At 37.7% G+C, this 18,994-nt stretch overlaps 1 protein-coding gene across 1 annotated transcript in view; it reads left to right on the forward strand.

Annotated features, from left to right (window-relative positions):
- HDAC9 (histone deacetylase 9) overlaps positions 1-18,994 on the forward strand; it is a 684,467-nt gene that overhangs the window by 433,970 nt on the left and 231,503 nt on the right. The window contains 4 exon segments of the mRNA XM_030550719.1: positions 742-864; positions 3,445-3,655; positions 4,061-4,278; positions 15,893-16,162. Of these exon segments, the coding sequence (XP_030406579.1) occupies positions 742-864; positions 3,445-3,655; positions 4,061-4,278; positions 15,893-16,162 (822 nt within the window).

The raw sequence follows: 18,994 nt of genomic DNA on the forward strand, positions 1-18,994 counted from the left end.
GGGGCTATGTTTTTAACATTTTTTTAAAGGACATTTGCTTCCTAAATCACTTTTTACTCAAACTTTCTCCATCCATATTAAACACTGTAGCCTAATGGTAATTTAGTGGCAAGGGGATAAGATACACAGAATGAATAATGTTGAATTATGGTGGGTGAAGTTTTGCAGCAAAGCATATGAATTATACTCCTTTAGAACTTTTTCTTCCATTTTAATGAAAATCTCATATAGGTTATCTGCTGTAGTTCTAGCAAGGAGGATATCCCTCAGCATATCTGAATGATATCCAATACAGCTATATATGTGTCCTTACATACATTAAGAGATGAATCATCAGTGTTCCATAAGACATATTGTGCAATCCTTCCTGAATATTTACTGAAGCAAAACTCCCATTGATCCTATAGCAATGAAGTGTGGATGGTGGGAGAAGAGGTAATGGAGCAGGGAATCCTTGACATTTTGGTTCAGCATAGGATTTTAACTGATTAATCAAGGCGGCATGATAGGCAGGTGAATATTTGCCTCCATTTCAGGAAAAGAATCTCAGAGCTATGCTGGGGAAATATTAGTAGGCCCCAGTACTCAGGATACTCAGAATATCAGGAAATAAAGTACTTTTCCCCAATATTTGGCATCTTAGGCACACTAACAAAGATAAATAACTAACTGGCTTTTGTTTCTGAAGAGTAATAGAAATAAGTGTTACAGATCTGGAGGTGATTTTTTTTCTTGTTTCAGCACTTGGTTTCACAACAACATATTGTGATTCATGAAGAATCAATGAACCTGTTGAGTTTGTATACGTCTCCTTCTTTGCCCAACATTACCTTGGGACTTCCAGCGGTACAATCCCAGCTCAGTGTAAGTTGTCACTTTAAAAGGGTGTCCTTTTTTTTATTATGGTTTTTATTTTAAGACCAACCTCCCTTATCCCTGCTTTCACTGCTCCTCCTCTTCAACTTTTCACGCTTCTGTCTACTTTCTCTCACAATACAAGCATACTCTAGATTTTCCCTGCAAAAAGCCATCTCCATCTCTGTGTCTGTTTTGTCTTTTTGGAGTGTAAGAAATTCAGGGCAAGACCCATGACTTCATTTGTGTTATACAGGACCTTATACACTGTGGGAACTACTTGAAACAATAAATAATCACACTGAATAATAATGAATAAACAGAAGAATAAATAATGAACATAAAGCTTATACAGTGATGTACCAAACACAATTTCTGAATTATAGGTATGAATGCTTGAAGCCACAGAAGCAGTGAGAGATATCTGGGTGGGTCATATAATTTGACTTTTTGAACGACTTTTGTACCAGTGACTACTATCATCAATAAAATTTCTTCCAGAAATACCCTTCCAAAGCCAATAGTCTTTAAGATGACATTCTAATACTGACTCAGGCTGAGTTGGAGATAATATATTTGGAGAAGTCCCTTGTATTTAAATTTCTTTGTATTTAAATGTTAAAGTAAGTGCATGACTGTGTAGACACAGTAGTCTATTAATGAATGACATTTCATGTTTATTCATAAAGAGAACTTCAGGTTGAGAAAAAGTCACAAAATTCTAGGGGTGAAATCCTGGCCACTTTCAAGTAAATTAAAGTTTTGCCATTGGTTCAGTGGGGCCCAAATTTTACCCTAGGACTTCTTAGTTCAGTTTGATGACAAATAAGGATTTACAATAGGTTTCATGATGACTCTGTACAATAATATGGAATATTATAAAGAAATCTCTGCAATTTAAGATTTAATTTGTGACACATTGGTATGACATGAATTTGGTAGAATTTACATAAATTCTAGATGTATAAATGAGTATGTGTCACTTTATAGTATTCATTTTAAATATGCACTTTATTATGGTTTTTCAGTAAGGTAGTACTTAATTTGAATGTCGAATCTAGTTCAAGTTTTATGTCATACCTGTTGTTTTTTTTCAGTACAATATAATGTCCTTATCTCTGATATATTGTTATCTAGTTAATTTCTGAGGGAAAATATGGTACTATTTTCTAACATCAGAAACCTGGAGAAGTTTGCAAAAGAAAATCTTGCAATTCTAAATAAATTCTCTAGGAATCTTGCATCAGATACTTGTAAGCAAATGATTCTAGTTAAGATACTGATCATAAGTAACAGTAACATTCCAAAATACACTACTTATAAACAATGTTTCCTTTCTGCAAAAATGTCTTGTCTAATTGAGAACAAGTAGTAAGTAATGTCAAAGTAATTTATTACTTGAAATTAAAAACTTTCTTTAACACACACACACACACACACACACACACACACACACACACACACACACACACACACACACACACACATATCATATAAGCTTGTATTGAGGTCAGTTAGCACTAAATGCTACTTTTGGAAATTGAACAAACAGGTAATGTTTATGCAACTGCTAGAATAAGATAGTGTAATTTAAATTGAATATAGCCCACCGTGGTATTTTTTCAGGAGAGAATGGCAGTGGCAGAGTGTGAAGTAAAAAGTATGTATGCAAAACTTAATGAAAAATGTTAGGGTTTGTCTGACTAGAACATCTGGAATTCAGATAATCATGGAATAGCCTTTTTTTACTATTACAAACTGAATGGCAACCATGTACAACCTGGGAAGACTCAATTAGATATTTATTATTGCTATGTATTACTTTTTATCAGCTCTTTTAAAAAATCTGGTTTATATTTTTCAATGAAAATGTAGGCATCCATTAGCTGGAACACAGATATGATTGGTCAAGATTTTCTAAAATGGATGCCTAAATTTAGGTCCTATAGTCTGTATTTAGGCAATTGAATCAGGGGGCTTTACAGTGCTAAATGCCTAGCAGCTCCCATTGATTCCTGTACACCAGATTGTTACTTTACAATCCACCCTGAATAAGGAGGCAGTGTATAATTGTGCTTACCCAGGAGTAGGCCAGAGAAGGAATTGCTTCAGGGGGAAGTAACGTTCACCAGCTCTATACCAGCTGTAGTTAATGTTCCATCTCACTTTGGCTCGGTATTGTTGATTGAACTAATGTGTGAGATAAGGATGTGTGGAAAGCCAAAGCTCACCTGCTTCCCACTGAATTCAAGGCACCTGTTCCCCCTGTTCCTCTCCATCCCCCTGTGCCTAAAGTGTTGATTTGAGTGAGTTATGCAGGGGACTAGGAAGGGCCACACTTCCCTACACACCATTATAAGGAAAGGTCACAATCTTGCCCTTCAAGAACAACCTCTTTATTTCAGTTCCCTGTTAATTGATGCCACTGTGTTAAAATAACTGTCATGGTCTCATTTTCAGTCAATAGACACAGAGTAAGGTGGGGATTTTCTTTTAAATGACAGTATAAAAAGCTCAGCTAATTATGTGGAGACCTAATGTACCAAGTCTTTGAAAAGCAGCTAATGTTTCTGTTCTGTCTTGACACAGGCTTCATCTTCTCTCAAAGAAAAACAGAAGTGTGAGACCCAGACACTGAGGCAGGGAGTGGCTCTTCCTGGACTGTATGGGGGAAACATGCCTCCCTCTTCAGCTCAGCCTCATATTGCTCTAGAGGGAAAACCTAACAGTAGCCATCAGGCTCTCCTGCAACATTTGTTACTGAAGGAGCAAATGAGACAGCAAAAGCTTCTTGTGACTGGTAATTATCAAAGGCTTCACTGAAGTGTTCCTGAGAGCTAGAGTTTTACAAGAGAGCGACTCCATTTTAAAATGAAATGCAATACGTGAATGCTCCACTGCTCAGCCATTGGGGGTTGGGCGGAAGCAGTGTGGTGTTTGATTTTTTTCCCTGCTTCTAGTGAGATCTGCCCTAATCTCTTGCTCCTGCCTCCAAAGCTAAAATGATCCCAGAAAACATAGTAGCTTTCTCTTGGGGCTGTCAAACTTCCTGTTGTTGCTGGACATGTGCTAGGAGTATTAGTTTATTGATACTGCTGCAAAGTTCTTCAGTATGCGACTACACTGAAGCTCTCCCTAACTTTTTTATGTTTCCTTAGTTTTACTGATCCTCATATTTGATGATTGAAATGTCATTTTTTTGCAGGAGGGGTTCCTCTCCGTCCACAGTCTCCATTAGCAACAAAGGAGAGAGTCTCACCAGGCATCAGAGTTGCCCACAAGTTGCCTCGTCATAGGCCCCTAAATCGAACCCAGTCAGCTCCTCTGCCTCAGAGCACCTTGGCCCAGCTGGTCATTCAGCAGCAGCACCAGCAGTTCCTGGAGAAGCAAAAACAGTACCAGCAACAGATTCACATGAACAAAGTGAGCTCCCAAACTAAAGCCTTTCCAATACACGCAGAGAATGAAAAACTAACAAGATAGTGTGGATATCTGGTACAGTGCTGTACTTGAGCAGCACACAAGTCCCTGCTACATATGCACATTATGTACAGGCATGTCAGGTGTGGGTGTGAGTGTTAATGTTAGACTAGACATCCATTTTCTGTCGTTCCTAAAGATTGTCCAAGATTGTTGGTTCTCTGGGCATCGGCATTAGGAAAAATATAATTAAATGAAACAGCAACCAGATTCTCTCAAAGTTTTAAATTACCATTTTAGATCAGTTTCCTGTTGTATTGATAAATGATTCCTCAAGAGGTTATTGGATTTATTTCTGACTTATTTCACTTCCCATTTCACTGCTGGGAGGCAATTCTGTGTTGCTACCTGTGATTCATATTTTAAGACTACTTGATTAATGGTGGGCAATACATTGGTAGTTCTTCAAAATCAGCCTCCTTTTCCATCTAGAGGCTTTCCTGATCAGCCAAAGCAACATTTTTATAACCTTCTATCAAGACACTGCTTTCCATATAAAATTGACAAGTAACAAAAAGTTCATTGCCTGCACGTCAGGATAAAAGATTAAAAGATGTCAGAGGAGAACCAACTATTTCTACTAATACATTTGGGGCCCAAATCTACTACTGCTTCTTGTGTAAAGTAATACCTTATTCTGTAAGAAATCAGTAGGACTACTTGGAGATGAATGAACAAAGGGTGTTGGAATCTAGCTATATTCATAGCAGAGACCGTATAATTTTATAAAAGAGATAGCCAGCACTTCATCAAAAGATAAGTTGTAGCCATGAACAATGCCACATTCCAATACTGAGATATGTGAGTAATTAAATGATCTAATCCCAACAGAACCTTTTTAGTGCACACCTTTCCCTCTGACTGATTGTACTATACTCATATTCAAGTTGAAGTTAAATATGTGTTCGCCAGCCTGCTTTGAATAATTTTGGCACATATGAATCAATGCATCTTCCCTTTCTCTATCTTGTCAGAGAATTATTTGACGGGTATATATGAGAGCCAGGCATCTGGGAGAAAATAAGATGAAAAGCAGGCATGTTGCCCTTATACATCGGAGAAAGGATCAACCCATCTCACTGGTGAACTTCTCTCCTGGGGTGCTGATTCCTTGGAATCTGTTAGGAATTCCCAACAAAATTAGAAACAAACCCAGAGTTTAAGTACATAGTTTGTACAGTGGTTTGGTTATTAAATCTTGTCTTAATTAGGAAAAATGAAGACCAGAAAACTTCAAAGTTCAGAGCTGATCCTTGCATGTTAACCCCTCTCAGCTAGGGTGTTTTGATTACTCAACTAGGACTCCAGTTGGCTTTCCTTCGAGTATGCGTTCCATATGTTTAATCAAGATGGCATATGTACATCTTGTAGCCTCCAGGTTTTGAAAATATTTCACCTGCCCTCAATTGTCCAAAGAAAAGAGAACTTTGTATTACCGGGTAAAGGACTGAGTCTTTGTATTGTTTAAGGGTATCCACAGTAAACAATGATCATGGTTTTTTTCACAAAATGAAAAATCAGATCTATATTTGTATGAAAGATAAACCTGTGATTCTATTGTAAGACTGTCTGTAGCTTTTAGGGATAAATAATATGAGCTTTAGATGCCTCTATGCTAAATATATCTAATGAAACTTGAATCAAACAACATCCGAATGGAATGATATTGAAGTAGAAGTTACTAATCTTTTAATTTTACCCATGCATTCATTTTACCAAATAGGAACTGGTTTGTAAAGGCTGTATTTAGTCTGTGGTGAAGTTGTTTTTCTTGGTTAAAATGCAATTTTAAGAAAAGAAACCAAAATTCGTGGGACTAATCATGTCTTGAGACACATACACTTAATTAGTTAATTACTCATTGGCATTGGAGAATAAATACTTCTGAAATATTGCTCTTATTTATTGTGGGTAAAGGTTTGGCCTTAACTGTGCCATGTTCAGCCAGTCAGCACCATCTAACCACTGATTTACATCTATGGTAGAAATTAGCAAGGACTATAGTATTCAGTGGCCCAATATCACTTGGAAATTCTTTGTCACACTCATTTTTACTGCCCTTCTGCTCATGACATTGTGGCCATGATTTCTGGGTCAGCATTCTTTTAACAGTACACCTTAGAGAGATTACTGAAAAATGCTGTTGTTCTAGTTATGTAGCTGTCCTCTGCAAACCTACACAAAGCAAGAGGTGATCTTCATGTAGCTAAAGGGAGAACGTGTATAAATAAATGAAATTTAAAGGACAGCCACCATGAGGCTATAGAAGAGAGTGGTGACTGAACAACTGAGAAGGCGGGTGATCATCCTGAGTACTGTGGTAACTTAAAATGTTATATGAATGAGAGGGAAGCATACAATTGTGTTATTAAATTATTGCTTGAGATTGAACAGCCTTTCACTTACACTTACACTTTGGATATTTACCTGAACTATGAAATTATTCACCACAGAGTATACTGTGTTCACTCTTAAAATTTTGCTAAAAAGAAATAATTCAGAACTGTCTTTTCATCTCCAGGTAGACAGCTTGTTTTGGATTAAAACATTTGTAAAGGCATTAGTCAGATGTCTAGGATAGGGTTGATAAGCTTAAAGTTTTCCCTACTTGAAGTTAAAGTTATCTGTTCATGATATCCTACTAATGACTTTAGTTTGTGGGGCTATTTAAAGCAAAATAAAAAGGGCTGCAAAGCTGAATTATTTGGTTCTTAAACAATACAGTGCAGCTTCTTTCCATGTCCTAAGCATATATGTGCATCTAATGTTTTTCCACTGATCCTTTTGCATTTCTATAAGAAGGGAGTAAAGTGAAATGTGCAAAAATCTGTCATTCTATTTCCTAAGTTTTTTTTATGAAAAAGTGCTTTATTTAATAAATCAGATATTCTGAAGCATTTTCTTAGCAGTTTTAACTGGGAAAGCCAGAAAAGCAATTTTTACGATGGTGAGACTCTCAAACTAAAATAACACTCAGTTGTCGTGAGCTCAGGACAAGATACTATCCCTTTCCCCTGCGTCTTGTTACTCTGCCCTTCTGAAAATTACTGATATTTCATGACATTTGTTTTTAAAACTTTAAATCAAGGTTTTTTTAAATAGCATTTCCGTTTGCATTATATTTGACGTTTCGGCTTGGAATAATTTTTATGGCATGATATAAACCCCTGAAAATCATGGAATCTCTTTTTATGGCAATTGGAAAAATCAAGCGATAGCAGTGACAAGGGAAAAACAGCGGCTGTACAGCTAAATGCATGATTTGTAAAGCATTATAGTTTGCAAAACTACAGGCATAAAATATGGTTCCTTTTCTCTGTAAGGGGAATATACTTTCAGCCACAAGCCAGGGCTTTGATTAGAATGATAAAAAACAAAACCTTACAAGCCAGAGGTAAAGATTTCCCTGGATCATTTCCATTCTAAAAAGAAACAAATCATTGAGCCAAGAGGTGTGCTTCTATCCTTAGTAACAAAGAGAAGATTCCCCTGTGAACTACTTCTGGTCAATTGTCGGATGGCAGGTCTTTGATGTGGGAAATAGTATACCTCCTCACTGGTGTTTGACATTTATACCTATGGGATCTAGTACACCGACCTTCTCAAAACATTCTAGCTGAAATGCAAATTTTGACATCCCATCCAGAAGTAGGTGGAAAGCCTTGCCCTTGCTTTTGAAAAATCAAATGTGTGGAAACCTGAACTGGGCTTTTCTTTTGGAAGATAGGCTTTGCTGTTGTCAGATTTAATACACTTCTGTCCAAATGACAGCTTGTTTCCTTGTGGAGTCCTTTGATCAGCATTTTAGAACTTCATTTTACCCAATAAAAGAAATAGTGTGTCTAGGAACCCAGTTAAACTTATTGTAGCAGGTACCAGAAAACTGACACTGCAACAAAAATCTTACTGTTTGGCTCCTTATGTTGTTTGGCTATCTAAAGAACCTTGACCTTACTACTTAAAAAATGTGATTTCTGCATAATTAATATAAACACAAGGCCATTGGCAGATGTCTGAATTTAGGAAAACCTCAGAAATTAAAGTAGTGAGCGGATTAAATGAGCATGCTCTGTTCCTTTAGAAGTGGTTTACATCAGTGCAGACTGTGGGTTAAATCCTGGCCCTAGTGAAGCTGATGGCAAAAACTCCCAATGATTTTGATGTGACAAGGACTTTACCCCATCAGTATAGAAGCACTTCCCCCTATTGTTGTTACATAACATATTTGTATCGTACTACGTGTTCAATATTACTTTGTAATGATGAAACTTTGTATTGGAGAGGGAAATTAAACAGTCAAGTTATGGGACAGTTTGCAATATACATTATCGTTCCCAATGCTCCTTGTATAACTTAAAGATAAAAGAAGGAGGGCTTGACCTTCAGTTTTCACTCCAGGCTGTTAATCTGTTCATAAAGTCTTTTACTTGGATGAGAAAACAATGGTTAGGCATGACCGTGAGGAAAGAAAAATACATGGGGAAATGAAATGTGAGTATTTTAGATTATGATAATAACTGAGATAAAGCATATAAAGAGAGGGGAAATAATTTGGAGGTTTCTAGTTCTTGACATGAGTTTGTTGACAAAAGAAGCTGAGTTTTTCAATAGGCACTTTTAATGCGGTCAACTGATTCTTGGCAACTAAAGCAATAAATGAATAGCTGTTCAGCAAAATGCTAAAACTGTGTCTGGGCCAGATCTTCTGCTGTTGTAAATTGGCATACCTCCATTGAGCTCATTCCAGCTCAGGATCTGGCTCTCCACCATATCCTTTTGTGGGATCACCAGGTCCAGCAAGAGGTGGAGGAGGGAACCCCACAAACACACTTCCTGTCTTAAAAATTCTAATCACACTTTTTTGGACAAGGCTATAGAAACAATAAATGAACAATGTGTTGCCATAGACAGATTATTTATTGAGAACTAGCACCAATGCTTACTTTAGAAAATAATTTTGAATGAACAGCTGACTCTTTAGTTTCTTTTGTACATGCTCAGTACAAAATTTCTATCTTCAAACATACCAATACACTAGTTATGCAAGCATAGCTGCTTACAAGCATAGCTCGCTAAGTGCTTGGATACGTTGATTCAAAAAACGTATCTGCTTAAGGAAAATTGTTTTTCCCTCCTCTTCCAATGTTTGCTTGATTCATAAATAACGTGATCAAGTTCTGATGGAAATAAATGTACATGGCTGTTGCTGCAGGTTCACGCTCGGCGCCTTGTACCTCGTGTGTTTGTAGAGACATTTCATTTAAATAGTATCAGGAAATTGTGGATTTTACAATAGCTTATTCATTGTAAAGGATACACGCATGCCATGGAAAGAGCTATAAAAGGCCTATGTTTGATGGCTAGATTATTTATGCACTCTCCCCATTTTCCTGTGCAGCTAATCAGCCACAATTATCTTTTAATGTCTTTTCTGGTTGGACTCTTTTAATTATACAATGCTTATGCATATTCCTTACAGCTTAATTTCCTTAAAACAAAAAAATGAAATAATATGGGTTACAGTAGCTTGAGGTCATTCTCTAAGCTCTGCTGTCTCAATTTGAATAACTCTAAAATGTATGCATGTTGCTTTGGAGAAGGCCAATTTGTACAATTCTAATTTAGAACATTAACTGAAACATGGCTTTATCATTATTTTAAAGTATAGTCTCAGAGCTCAAATTAAGGACTCCTCTTTCCAAAACTATTACTAAATATTCATGCTAGCAAACATCATATTCATTCTCAGTATCCAAATCTATGTATTTAACTATAGATTCAGAAACAAAATGATCAGACAAGTTGAAGGAGTAATATCAGGAAGTAAAGTGTGAACTGATGTTTTTAACGTATCATTGAATCATAGAAGATTAGGGTTGGAAGGGACCTCAGGAGGTCATCTAGTCCAACTCCTTGCTCAAAGCAGGATCAACCCCAACTAAATCATCCCAGCCAGGGCTTTGTCAAGCCTAACCTTAAAAACCTCTAAGGCTGGAGATTCCACCACCTCCATAGGTAACCCATTCCAGTGTTTCACCAACCTCTTAGTGAAATAATTTTTCCTAATATCCAACCTAGATCTCCCCAGCTGCATTGCTTCTTGTTCTATCATCTGCCACCACTGAGAACAGCCTAGCACCATCCTCTTTGGAACCTCCCTGCAGGTAGTTCCCTCAGCCTTTCCTCGTAAGTCATGTGCCACAGCCCCCTAATCATTATCATTGCCCTCCGCTGGATTCTCCAATTTGTCCACATCCTTTCTATAGTGGGGGCCCCAAAACTAGATGCAATACTCCAGATGTGGCCTCACCAGTGCCAAATGGAGGGAATAATCACTTCCCTCAGTCTGCTGACAATGCTCCTACTAATATAGTCCAATATGCCATTAGCTTTCTTGGCAACGAGATCACACTGTTGACTCATATCCATCTTCTCATACATTGATGATTCCCAGGTCCTTTTCTGCAGACCTGTCGCTTAGCCAGTCGGTCCCAGCCTGTAACAGTGCATGGGATTCTTTCATCCTAAGTGCAGGACTCTGCACTTGTCCTTGTTGAACCTCATCAGATTTCTTTTGGCCCAATCCTCCAATTTGTCTAGGTCACTCTGGACCCTATCCCTACTCTCCAGCATATCTACCTCTCCCCCCAGCTTAGTGTCATCCGTGAACTTGCTGAGGTTGCAATCCATCATATCATCCAGATCATTAATGATGACTATATGTGACTAGAAGAGCCTTGTGGTATCAGGTATATTTGTCAATATAATATGATAGTGCCAAGCTATCTTTTAAACTACATTAATAAAATGAAAGTTCAAGGAGGGAGAAGTAGCTGTAGACTAGTTGATTGAACATGGCTGAGACTCAAGGAAACTCACGGTTCCATCTTCTAATCTGCCATGTGGTCTTGGGGAAGTTATTGCCTTATTTTTATTTCTCCAGAAATAGGGAAAACAATGTATACCCACGTGGTAAAGCACTTTGAGATCTATGAAACAAGGTACAAATTTATTACTAAAGGCCTTGATCCCAGTGAAGTCTTTAGCAAATATCTAATTGACTTCAGTAATTCAGGATCAGGCCCTAACACAGCAATATTGCAGATTTAAATGCATGCAACCACTAAATGTAGTCTAAGAATAAAATACTCCTCCTATAGGTGCTTGCATCACTCTACTTATTAGGTCATCCCAAAAGTTCATTTGAGCACATTCCACAATTGCATCAGTAGCCTCATCAGCTTTCAGGAACAGTGCCATACAGTAGCATGAATGCGAACAAGCCCACATAAAAGTGAGAAAGTACAGAAGAAAGGAGAGCAATAAGGAAATGAAATATGCTCCCTAACTGTGCTGTGGACTAGCTCTCAGTCTCTCTTGGATTCTCCTCCCGAGTAACCCACCTGATGTCAAACAACAGGCATATGGAATGTTTTACAGATGGATCAGCATCAGTGACTCATGCTAGCTGTATATGATTATCTGTCACACAGATGTTTTAGCTTGTGTTTGCTTGCTAGCCAGCCAGCAGCCAGACTCTTTTTAATTTTATTTTGCTATGGGATCACCAACAGATGTTTAACAAAAAGACAGAGAATAGTCTACTATTGTGAATACACGTAGTTAGCTCCACTGCCTTCTTGGACAGCATTAGCCCCTGAGAAATAACTGGAAGAGATTTACTGGTATGATCTGAGAAATTTTCCAGATTCTTCTCTATTAGGAGTCAGTTGGCGTTAGTTGCGCTAGCAGGGATTCCTCTGCTTATAACGATGTCACCTGCAGCACTGAAGATGCATGTGACGTGATTGATGAATACTAGAACATAACAGAGAGAATTTCTAAGTGGGTTGCTGCGGCCCTCAGTACCAGTACCTGAAAGGGTTCTCTCTCATGCCTGAAGACTTGCGTCATGGACATATTTTTCTTTAATAGATGTACTACCAGACATAAGCACTGATCCTGCATGCACCTGCTTGTAGGCTCAGCACCTTCAATTGCCTGGGTAATCTTGCCCTAGTGTGGGAGAATGAACAGAACCCAAGTTATCCCTATAACACACACAACTTGTTCAGGATCAATAATGGTAAAGTAACTTTTTAAAAAAATATTATTTTTTTGCTGCTGCAGACCCTAGTTAGTGCTAATGATTAGTACCTAATTAGTGTAGCTCTTTGTTTCAATTACTTCTCCTCAGTGCTTCCTAATGTTTATGGGAAACAATCTGACTGATGTGTTGTAGATGATCTGGATGTAGGATCTAGGAATAGGATAGAAGATGATTTTATGGCCTCCAGCACTTTGCTCATAAATCCTATGTCTATATGGGTGAAAGTGGGTGTTAATTCTGCCCTTGCCTCAATCAGTGACCATCATAAATCCTTCTCTTTCACGCCAGCCCGTGATTCTGGAGGTGGACGACAGCCTAAAAGGGATGTTTTGCATTTATAAAAAACACTGCTCCCAAATATTAGGCACCTGCACATTATTTCTTAAGTTTTTAAACATTATACAGAATGCTATTGGATAAATATCTCAAACTACCATAAATCTCCTCTTCCCAATCCACTCATACCACATTAAGCCTTCCCTGTGAGAAAAAAAACAAAAACCTTTGGAAAATAAACATCATTCTGGGCTCTGCTGCACCAAAAGGAGAATAAGTTCCAGAGTAGAGAGACTCTTCACTGAAAATTTTCTGTCAATCTCTATTCAAGCCAGTGTAGATCTGAAAATATTCTACATTTGTCCCCAAAGACATGAATCTGCTACCACAGAAGAATTCTCTATCCATAAATCTTGGGCTTGATCCTGTAAATTCTTATTCGCTTCACATCAATATGCTTGCATGAATAATGACTATTCCTGTGATTAGGCACTTGCAGGTTTCAGGCCCAGTTGCATCTTTTCCAGCAAGTTAGAGGTGCAGTTACTGAACCATATTCCAGAAGCTCACACAAGGAAGTGCAAAACACACCTTCCTGCATCAATAAGTCCTCTTGCACTGCCGCAGACATTTAAGCAAGCAGATGGCTGGCAGTGTTTTCATTGATACCTGTGCACTGTGATTGCTGCTGAGAGGATTTACCATAATTTCAACAGGGAGTTCCATGTGAGCTGCACAAACAGGAAGGCCCAGATCCACAAAGACACTTAGGCATTGCAATGGTGAGCATTGCAAGGGCTAGCTTTCCAGAACCTAGAAAATTGCAGCAACAACAAAGCAATCCACAAAGCTTGAGTTAAGTGCTTAGGCTCCCTATACAATGAATGGGGAGAGAAAGGTGCCTAAGAATGCTCTCCACAAAAGCCAGCATGCTAGGCAAGGAGCCACCTAAGCTAGCCAATGGGACCCTCTCATAGAGATAGATACCTAAGGCTGAGCTGCTGGGAGGCACCTATCTCTGCTTGTGACTGACAGCCAGGAGACCCTGCCCCTGCCCTTTTGGAGCCAGGTGGCTTAGGCGCGTAAGTTATTTCTTGTGAGAAAGAGTTAGGGGCCAGCTTCACTCCACACAAAATGGCTGGAGGAGGTGATAGGGCTGGTGGTTCCAGTGTCCACCTTAAAAATTTTAGCCCAGTGGCTAGATTTTAGCCCAGTGGCTGGGAGGTGGGAGACCCAGGTTCAATTTTCATGTCTCTACAAGAGGGAGAGAAAGGGTTTGAACAGGAGTCTCCCTGTTCAGGTGAGTGCCCTAACCACTGAACTATGAGATAGTCTGATGGTGGGGCCCTTTCAGTCTCTCCTGTTGAAGCTGTTCCACTGTGGATAATTAATTAGACTGACTGGGCCAGAGAGAGACTCTGTAGCCTGGAAATGGGGAGACCAGAAGTTCAGTCCCCCTGCTCTAGTGACTCCTTATTTGTACACAGTGGAACAACTTCAATAGGAGAGACTGAGGGAGACCCCACATCAGAATATTCCATAGCTCAGTGTTTGGTGTATTCACATGAGAGGTGGGAGATCCCAATTCAAATTATTTTCCCCAGCAGGCAGAGGGAGGAACTAAACCTGGGCTGCCCACATCCCAAGTGAGCGCTCTAACCACTGGATAGAAAGTTACTGAATGGGCATCTCCCACTTCCCACTCACCTGTTTTGAATGGGACCTTTTCCAGTAGGCAGTCTCTGAGCACGCCTACTAGATTGGGGTCGGAGCATCTATCTTCACCCCACTTCATGGATCACACCACTGCTTAGGCAGGAGATAGGCATATACCTAGAGTGGGGTAGCAGTGTGCATGCTCACAGGCAGAAACAGAGACACCAAGGGAACTCTTACAGTGAACATTTAGAGTTAGAGAGTCTTTTGAGGATCACAAGGGTTCCTAAAACTGGGACTTAGGCATCTACGTCTGGGGTTTGGGTTCCTAAGTTCCTTTGTGGATCTGGGCCAAAGTGCATATCCTGACCAGTGCTATTCACTGTTTGAAATTCATTGATTGTCTGTGTCCTGGTCATCACCTCTTTGCACCACTTCCCCTTCCCCTCTAATAGACACTTCACTTTGGGGTTCTGTACCAGGATTCCCACCAGATTTAGTCTGTGTCACATTTTGCAAATTGCAAATTACTTTTTGCCACTACATAAAAAATTATTTTCATTATTAGGGCAGCTTCAATGTGGCTACTTATTTGAGTTCTAGTAAATCATGATTTCTTTTCTTTCTGTCATCAGTAAACGTGTTTCAATACTGATAGCTTTTAGCAGATCTTTTTGTTAAAATATTAACTGCCACTTAAAATAAGGGGCCTAGAGCCTACACTGGTGTAAACTGGCATAGCTCCATCAATGACAGGAAAGAGGGAAACCCAGCAAAGCACAGAATCTAACAAAAGCAGAAGTTTCTGTGGTATGCAGAAGATAAATGGGGAAATGTTTACCACAAAATTTAGTTCCACAGGTGCAGACTAAATTAGATAGATAGGAAAAATATATTAACTTTTAAGCTGCTGAAATTTTGAATATCACAGAAACCCTGTTTTTCAGCCTTCCAGTATTTACGAGCTGTACATGCAAAATGAGTGTGTTGATTTAGAAAAAATGCTTTTAATTACTTAATTCTCCCCTCTTTATATTTTTGTGTATCATTAATTATGTTAAGCTTGTTAGAAGTTCCATTCAAACTATATTACGTAAAATGTACTGACCTTCAAGTCATATATTTGAATTAAAACGTATTTATGTTTTCCTGCTAAGGTATTTTAAGGAGAATATCATTTTTAAAAAATTCTAGATGTTAAGTATTTATAAACAGGTCCGTTAACTATGTTGCTATATTGTTATGTATTATTACACATAATATTACAATAAAATGCTATATTTGTACATAGCATCTTCTAAATTGAAGGATGGTAGGATCTTGTTAGTGAGGAGCTTACATTCTTCATTCCGATAAATTTCTGCTGCAAAGTCGCATCATTAACTCATTTTTCCAGGAAAGTTTTGACTCACTTGTCAGTACTAATATAGTAATCCTTAGCATGTGGCATTTGTGGAGAAATATTGGCAGTAACTTTAATTTGTCTGTCTCTCTCTCTTGCTCTCTCTTTTTCAGATGCTCTCTAAATCCATTGAACAGCTAAAGCAGCCTGGCAATCATCTAGAAGAAGCTGAAGAAGAGCTTCATGGAGATCATGCTATGCAGGAAGAAAGAGCTCCCTCTAGTGGTAACAGCATTAGGGATGACAGCTGCAGCATTTGTGTGGATGACAGAATAGGACAGCATGTGGGGGCTGTGAAAGTGAAAGAGGAGCCACTGGACACTGATGAGGATAATCAAACCCAGCAAATGGAATCTGGGGAGCAGGCTGCTTTTATGCAACAGGTAATAGGCAAAGATTTAGCTCCAGGATTTGTAGTTAAAGTTATTATTTGAACATCAAATGCATTTTTAGGGCTTGAATAAGAGATTGACTGTCTTTTGATTCATGGATCTAGCTAATTTCATTTTAGTGTTCAGAAAATCTAACAAAGGTGGGTGCATTTGTGTGCACTCTTAAAACATAGTGATGCTCATTTTAAAGGCCACTGATTGAGAAAATACCTGCTGCACTCAATTATTCTACGTAAGTCAGTACATAATACATAGAACTTGTTTTCGCTCTAGACTCTATCACATGAGTTAGTTCCAGGGAAATAGAACTCACTGTTGTTTAACTAGTTTGTTGAGATCAGTAGTTGCTGGAGACCAGAACTGATCAGTGAAACATTCTTTCTCTGTTTTTGAATTCTTCTGATGTCGTGACTTTTTCCTTTCACCTATATGTATATAATGCATCATACTGTAGTCTTGAACACTGTTAAGAGTAGGTTTGTTTTCTCCATTAGGCAGATACTGGTTTCAGTACCGGGGTCCTAGATTTGTGTATAGAGTCTGACTATGGAGATATTGGGAGTGCAAAGTGGATGTAAACATACAAGGCAAGGCACTATTTCAAAGGTTTTGCCTTTTGCATTTCTTAGTGTATTTTTCATTTTTCCCTATTGATTATGTTATCTACAACAGCATGATCAAATGAAGCAGATTCAAATATTGGCAAGGAATGATATGCAACATTGTGTTCCAATCAGATATTAGGGTATATCTGTAATTGTAGAAAAAAACAACCCACAGAACTATCATCTGATAGTCAATATTTTTGAATAAAGACTAATCATATAATATTGTATAACCTTTACCATTAGAGTCTCACTGAAATGCTAAATTAATGACAGTGTGTGTAAGAGACACCAATGTGGCAAAAGGTCATTTAAATTGGTAAAAAGTATTTTAACAATTGCTAAATGATAAATGCACTTATATAGACTGTACTTTTAGAACGCTGGTGTCCTTTTTTCCCTATAAAATCAGAACAACTCTGAATGCAATAGAAGGCACTGTTTATTTAAATCAGTACTTTGTCAGGTCCCTGCTGTTCTCCTGCAGAAAAGTGATTCTGTGGGGGTGAACAGGAAATGCCTTATGGAAACAGGAAGTCCAAGTGATTCATGTACTGAGGAATGTAAGGGGGTGGGGGAGAAGGAATGGGGGGATGGATAGTGTTTTACTGTTTTTAAAGGGCACTCTATGAATTGATTTATTGTCAAAGAAAATAACAAAGCGAGTAGGGAAATTGTTAAGGAAGCTTTCCAGTGAAACATTTCCTTCATATTCCCTTTTGATATGTTTACCTTGTTTTATAGGTTTACTTTTGTTAAGCTAGTTAAAGATTCATTGTATTAAGATCTCTTTAATATGGATAATCCAAAACTGACCTGGAGTCCCTGTCAGGTTTTTTTTCCTATTAAAAATATTTATATTTCTAAAGCTAAGGTATTTTAAGGTGCAGTATCCTGTTTCAAAAGAGATTGCTGTTTTCCATATGTAGAAATTGTTCTAATATATGTTATTAGTATGTGTTGTTTACATTTTGCTCTAATATTATAAAGGTCCCTTATAAAATGTTGCAACTTCTAAAGATACATTATCCTTTTCCTTAAAAAGTCTCCAAACAAATTAAACAACTTAAATAGTTGCTGTAAAAGAAAGGCCTCCTGAAACATTAACATCATCTTTGATAGGAAAGACTTGCTAACTGACAATATATTTTTTTGCTTAAATATATTTCCCCCCTCCCATCCTCAAATACAAAGGGGGAAAATAACATGCACATTCAACATAATGAAGCATATAAAGATAGAAATATGTATTTTCCCATTCTGTATATATTTCATTTCCTACCAAGCCTAATTTCAGCCTCACCAAAAAGGGATAGTGAATCTTTTAAAATACATTTTATTTACAGAGGAGCTTGCAAATGAGAAGACTTTTGTACAATATCGTTTCAAAGACATGTAACAAACAACAAAAGATATTTTTATAGTGTAATTCAGGAGAGTTACCCCAGTAAAGCCAGTGGACTTTAATTCTATTCAAATTTGATAGCCCCTGAATTGAATCAAGAAACTACCTGGAACCAGTGAAAAGGAAAACTGAGTTAAATAACCATATTTCTAATTGATAAATGTCTCTTACATTTTAAATCTACTGTATTTATTATAATCTACACCTTTGGAGGTGATCTCTTGTTTTGTGTTGTAAATATATTCTGTTTGTATGTTCCCTTTCTTGCCTTCTGATACAAGTCTATTTCTTTCTCAAATAAAGTTTTTTTTTAAAAGATCCCCTTACATATATCTGGCTTTGTGTAAAGTTGATAATTTTAGTTGGTGCTCTGTTTTTTGTATAACCAAATCTGCTGGCTATGCATTGTTGAAAAAATCCATTAAAGCTTTTAGGAGCAAGATTTTTTATTACACTATTTTTACAATGATTACACAAAGTCTATTTTGGTCTGTTATATGATCCTACATCAGCCATTATAAACTGTAAAACAAATGGAAATAATATCTATGCATGCTCATTTTCCCATCATGGCATTTGTCTTGGACATGTGGTCATCAATGGTACCATAAAGAACAAATATAGTACAGATAAACCAAATTTTCTGACCCCTGATTAGCCAATGTGTGGGCTATTTGAAAATCATTTCCATTCCTATTTCCAAAATTCATATATAACCTAAAATAAGTTGATCTGAAACTGGTGAAAGTTTTGAATGTCTCTTGAAACCTTGGTTAAAACAAAGTTTACCTATAAATACAAATCCGGAGAGAG

Source organism: Gopherus evgoodei, chromosome 2, assembly GCF_007399415.2.
Source record: "Gopherus evgoodei ecotype Sinaloan lineage chromosome 2, rGopEvg1_v1.p, whole genome shotgun sequence".
In the NCBI taxonomy this organism is placed as follows: Eukaryota; Metazoa; Chordata; order Testudines; family Testudinidae; genus Gopherus; species Gopherus evgoodei.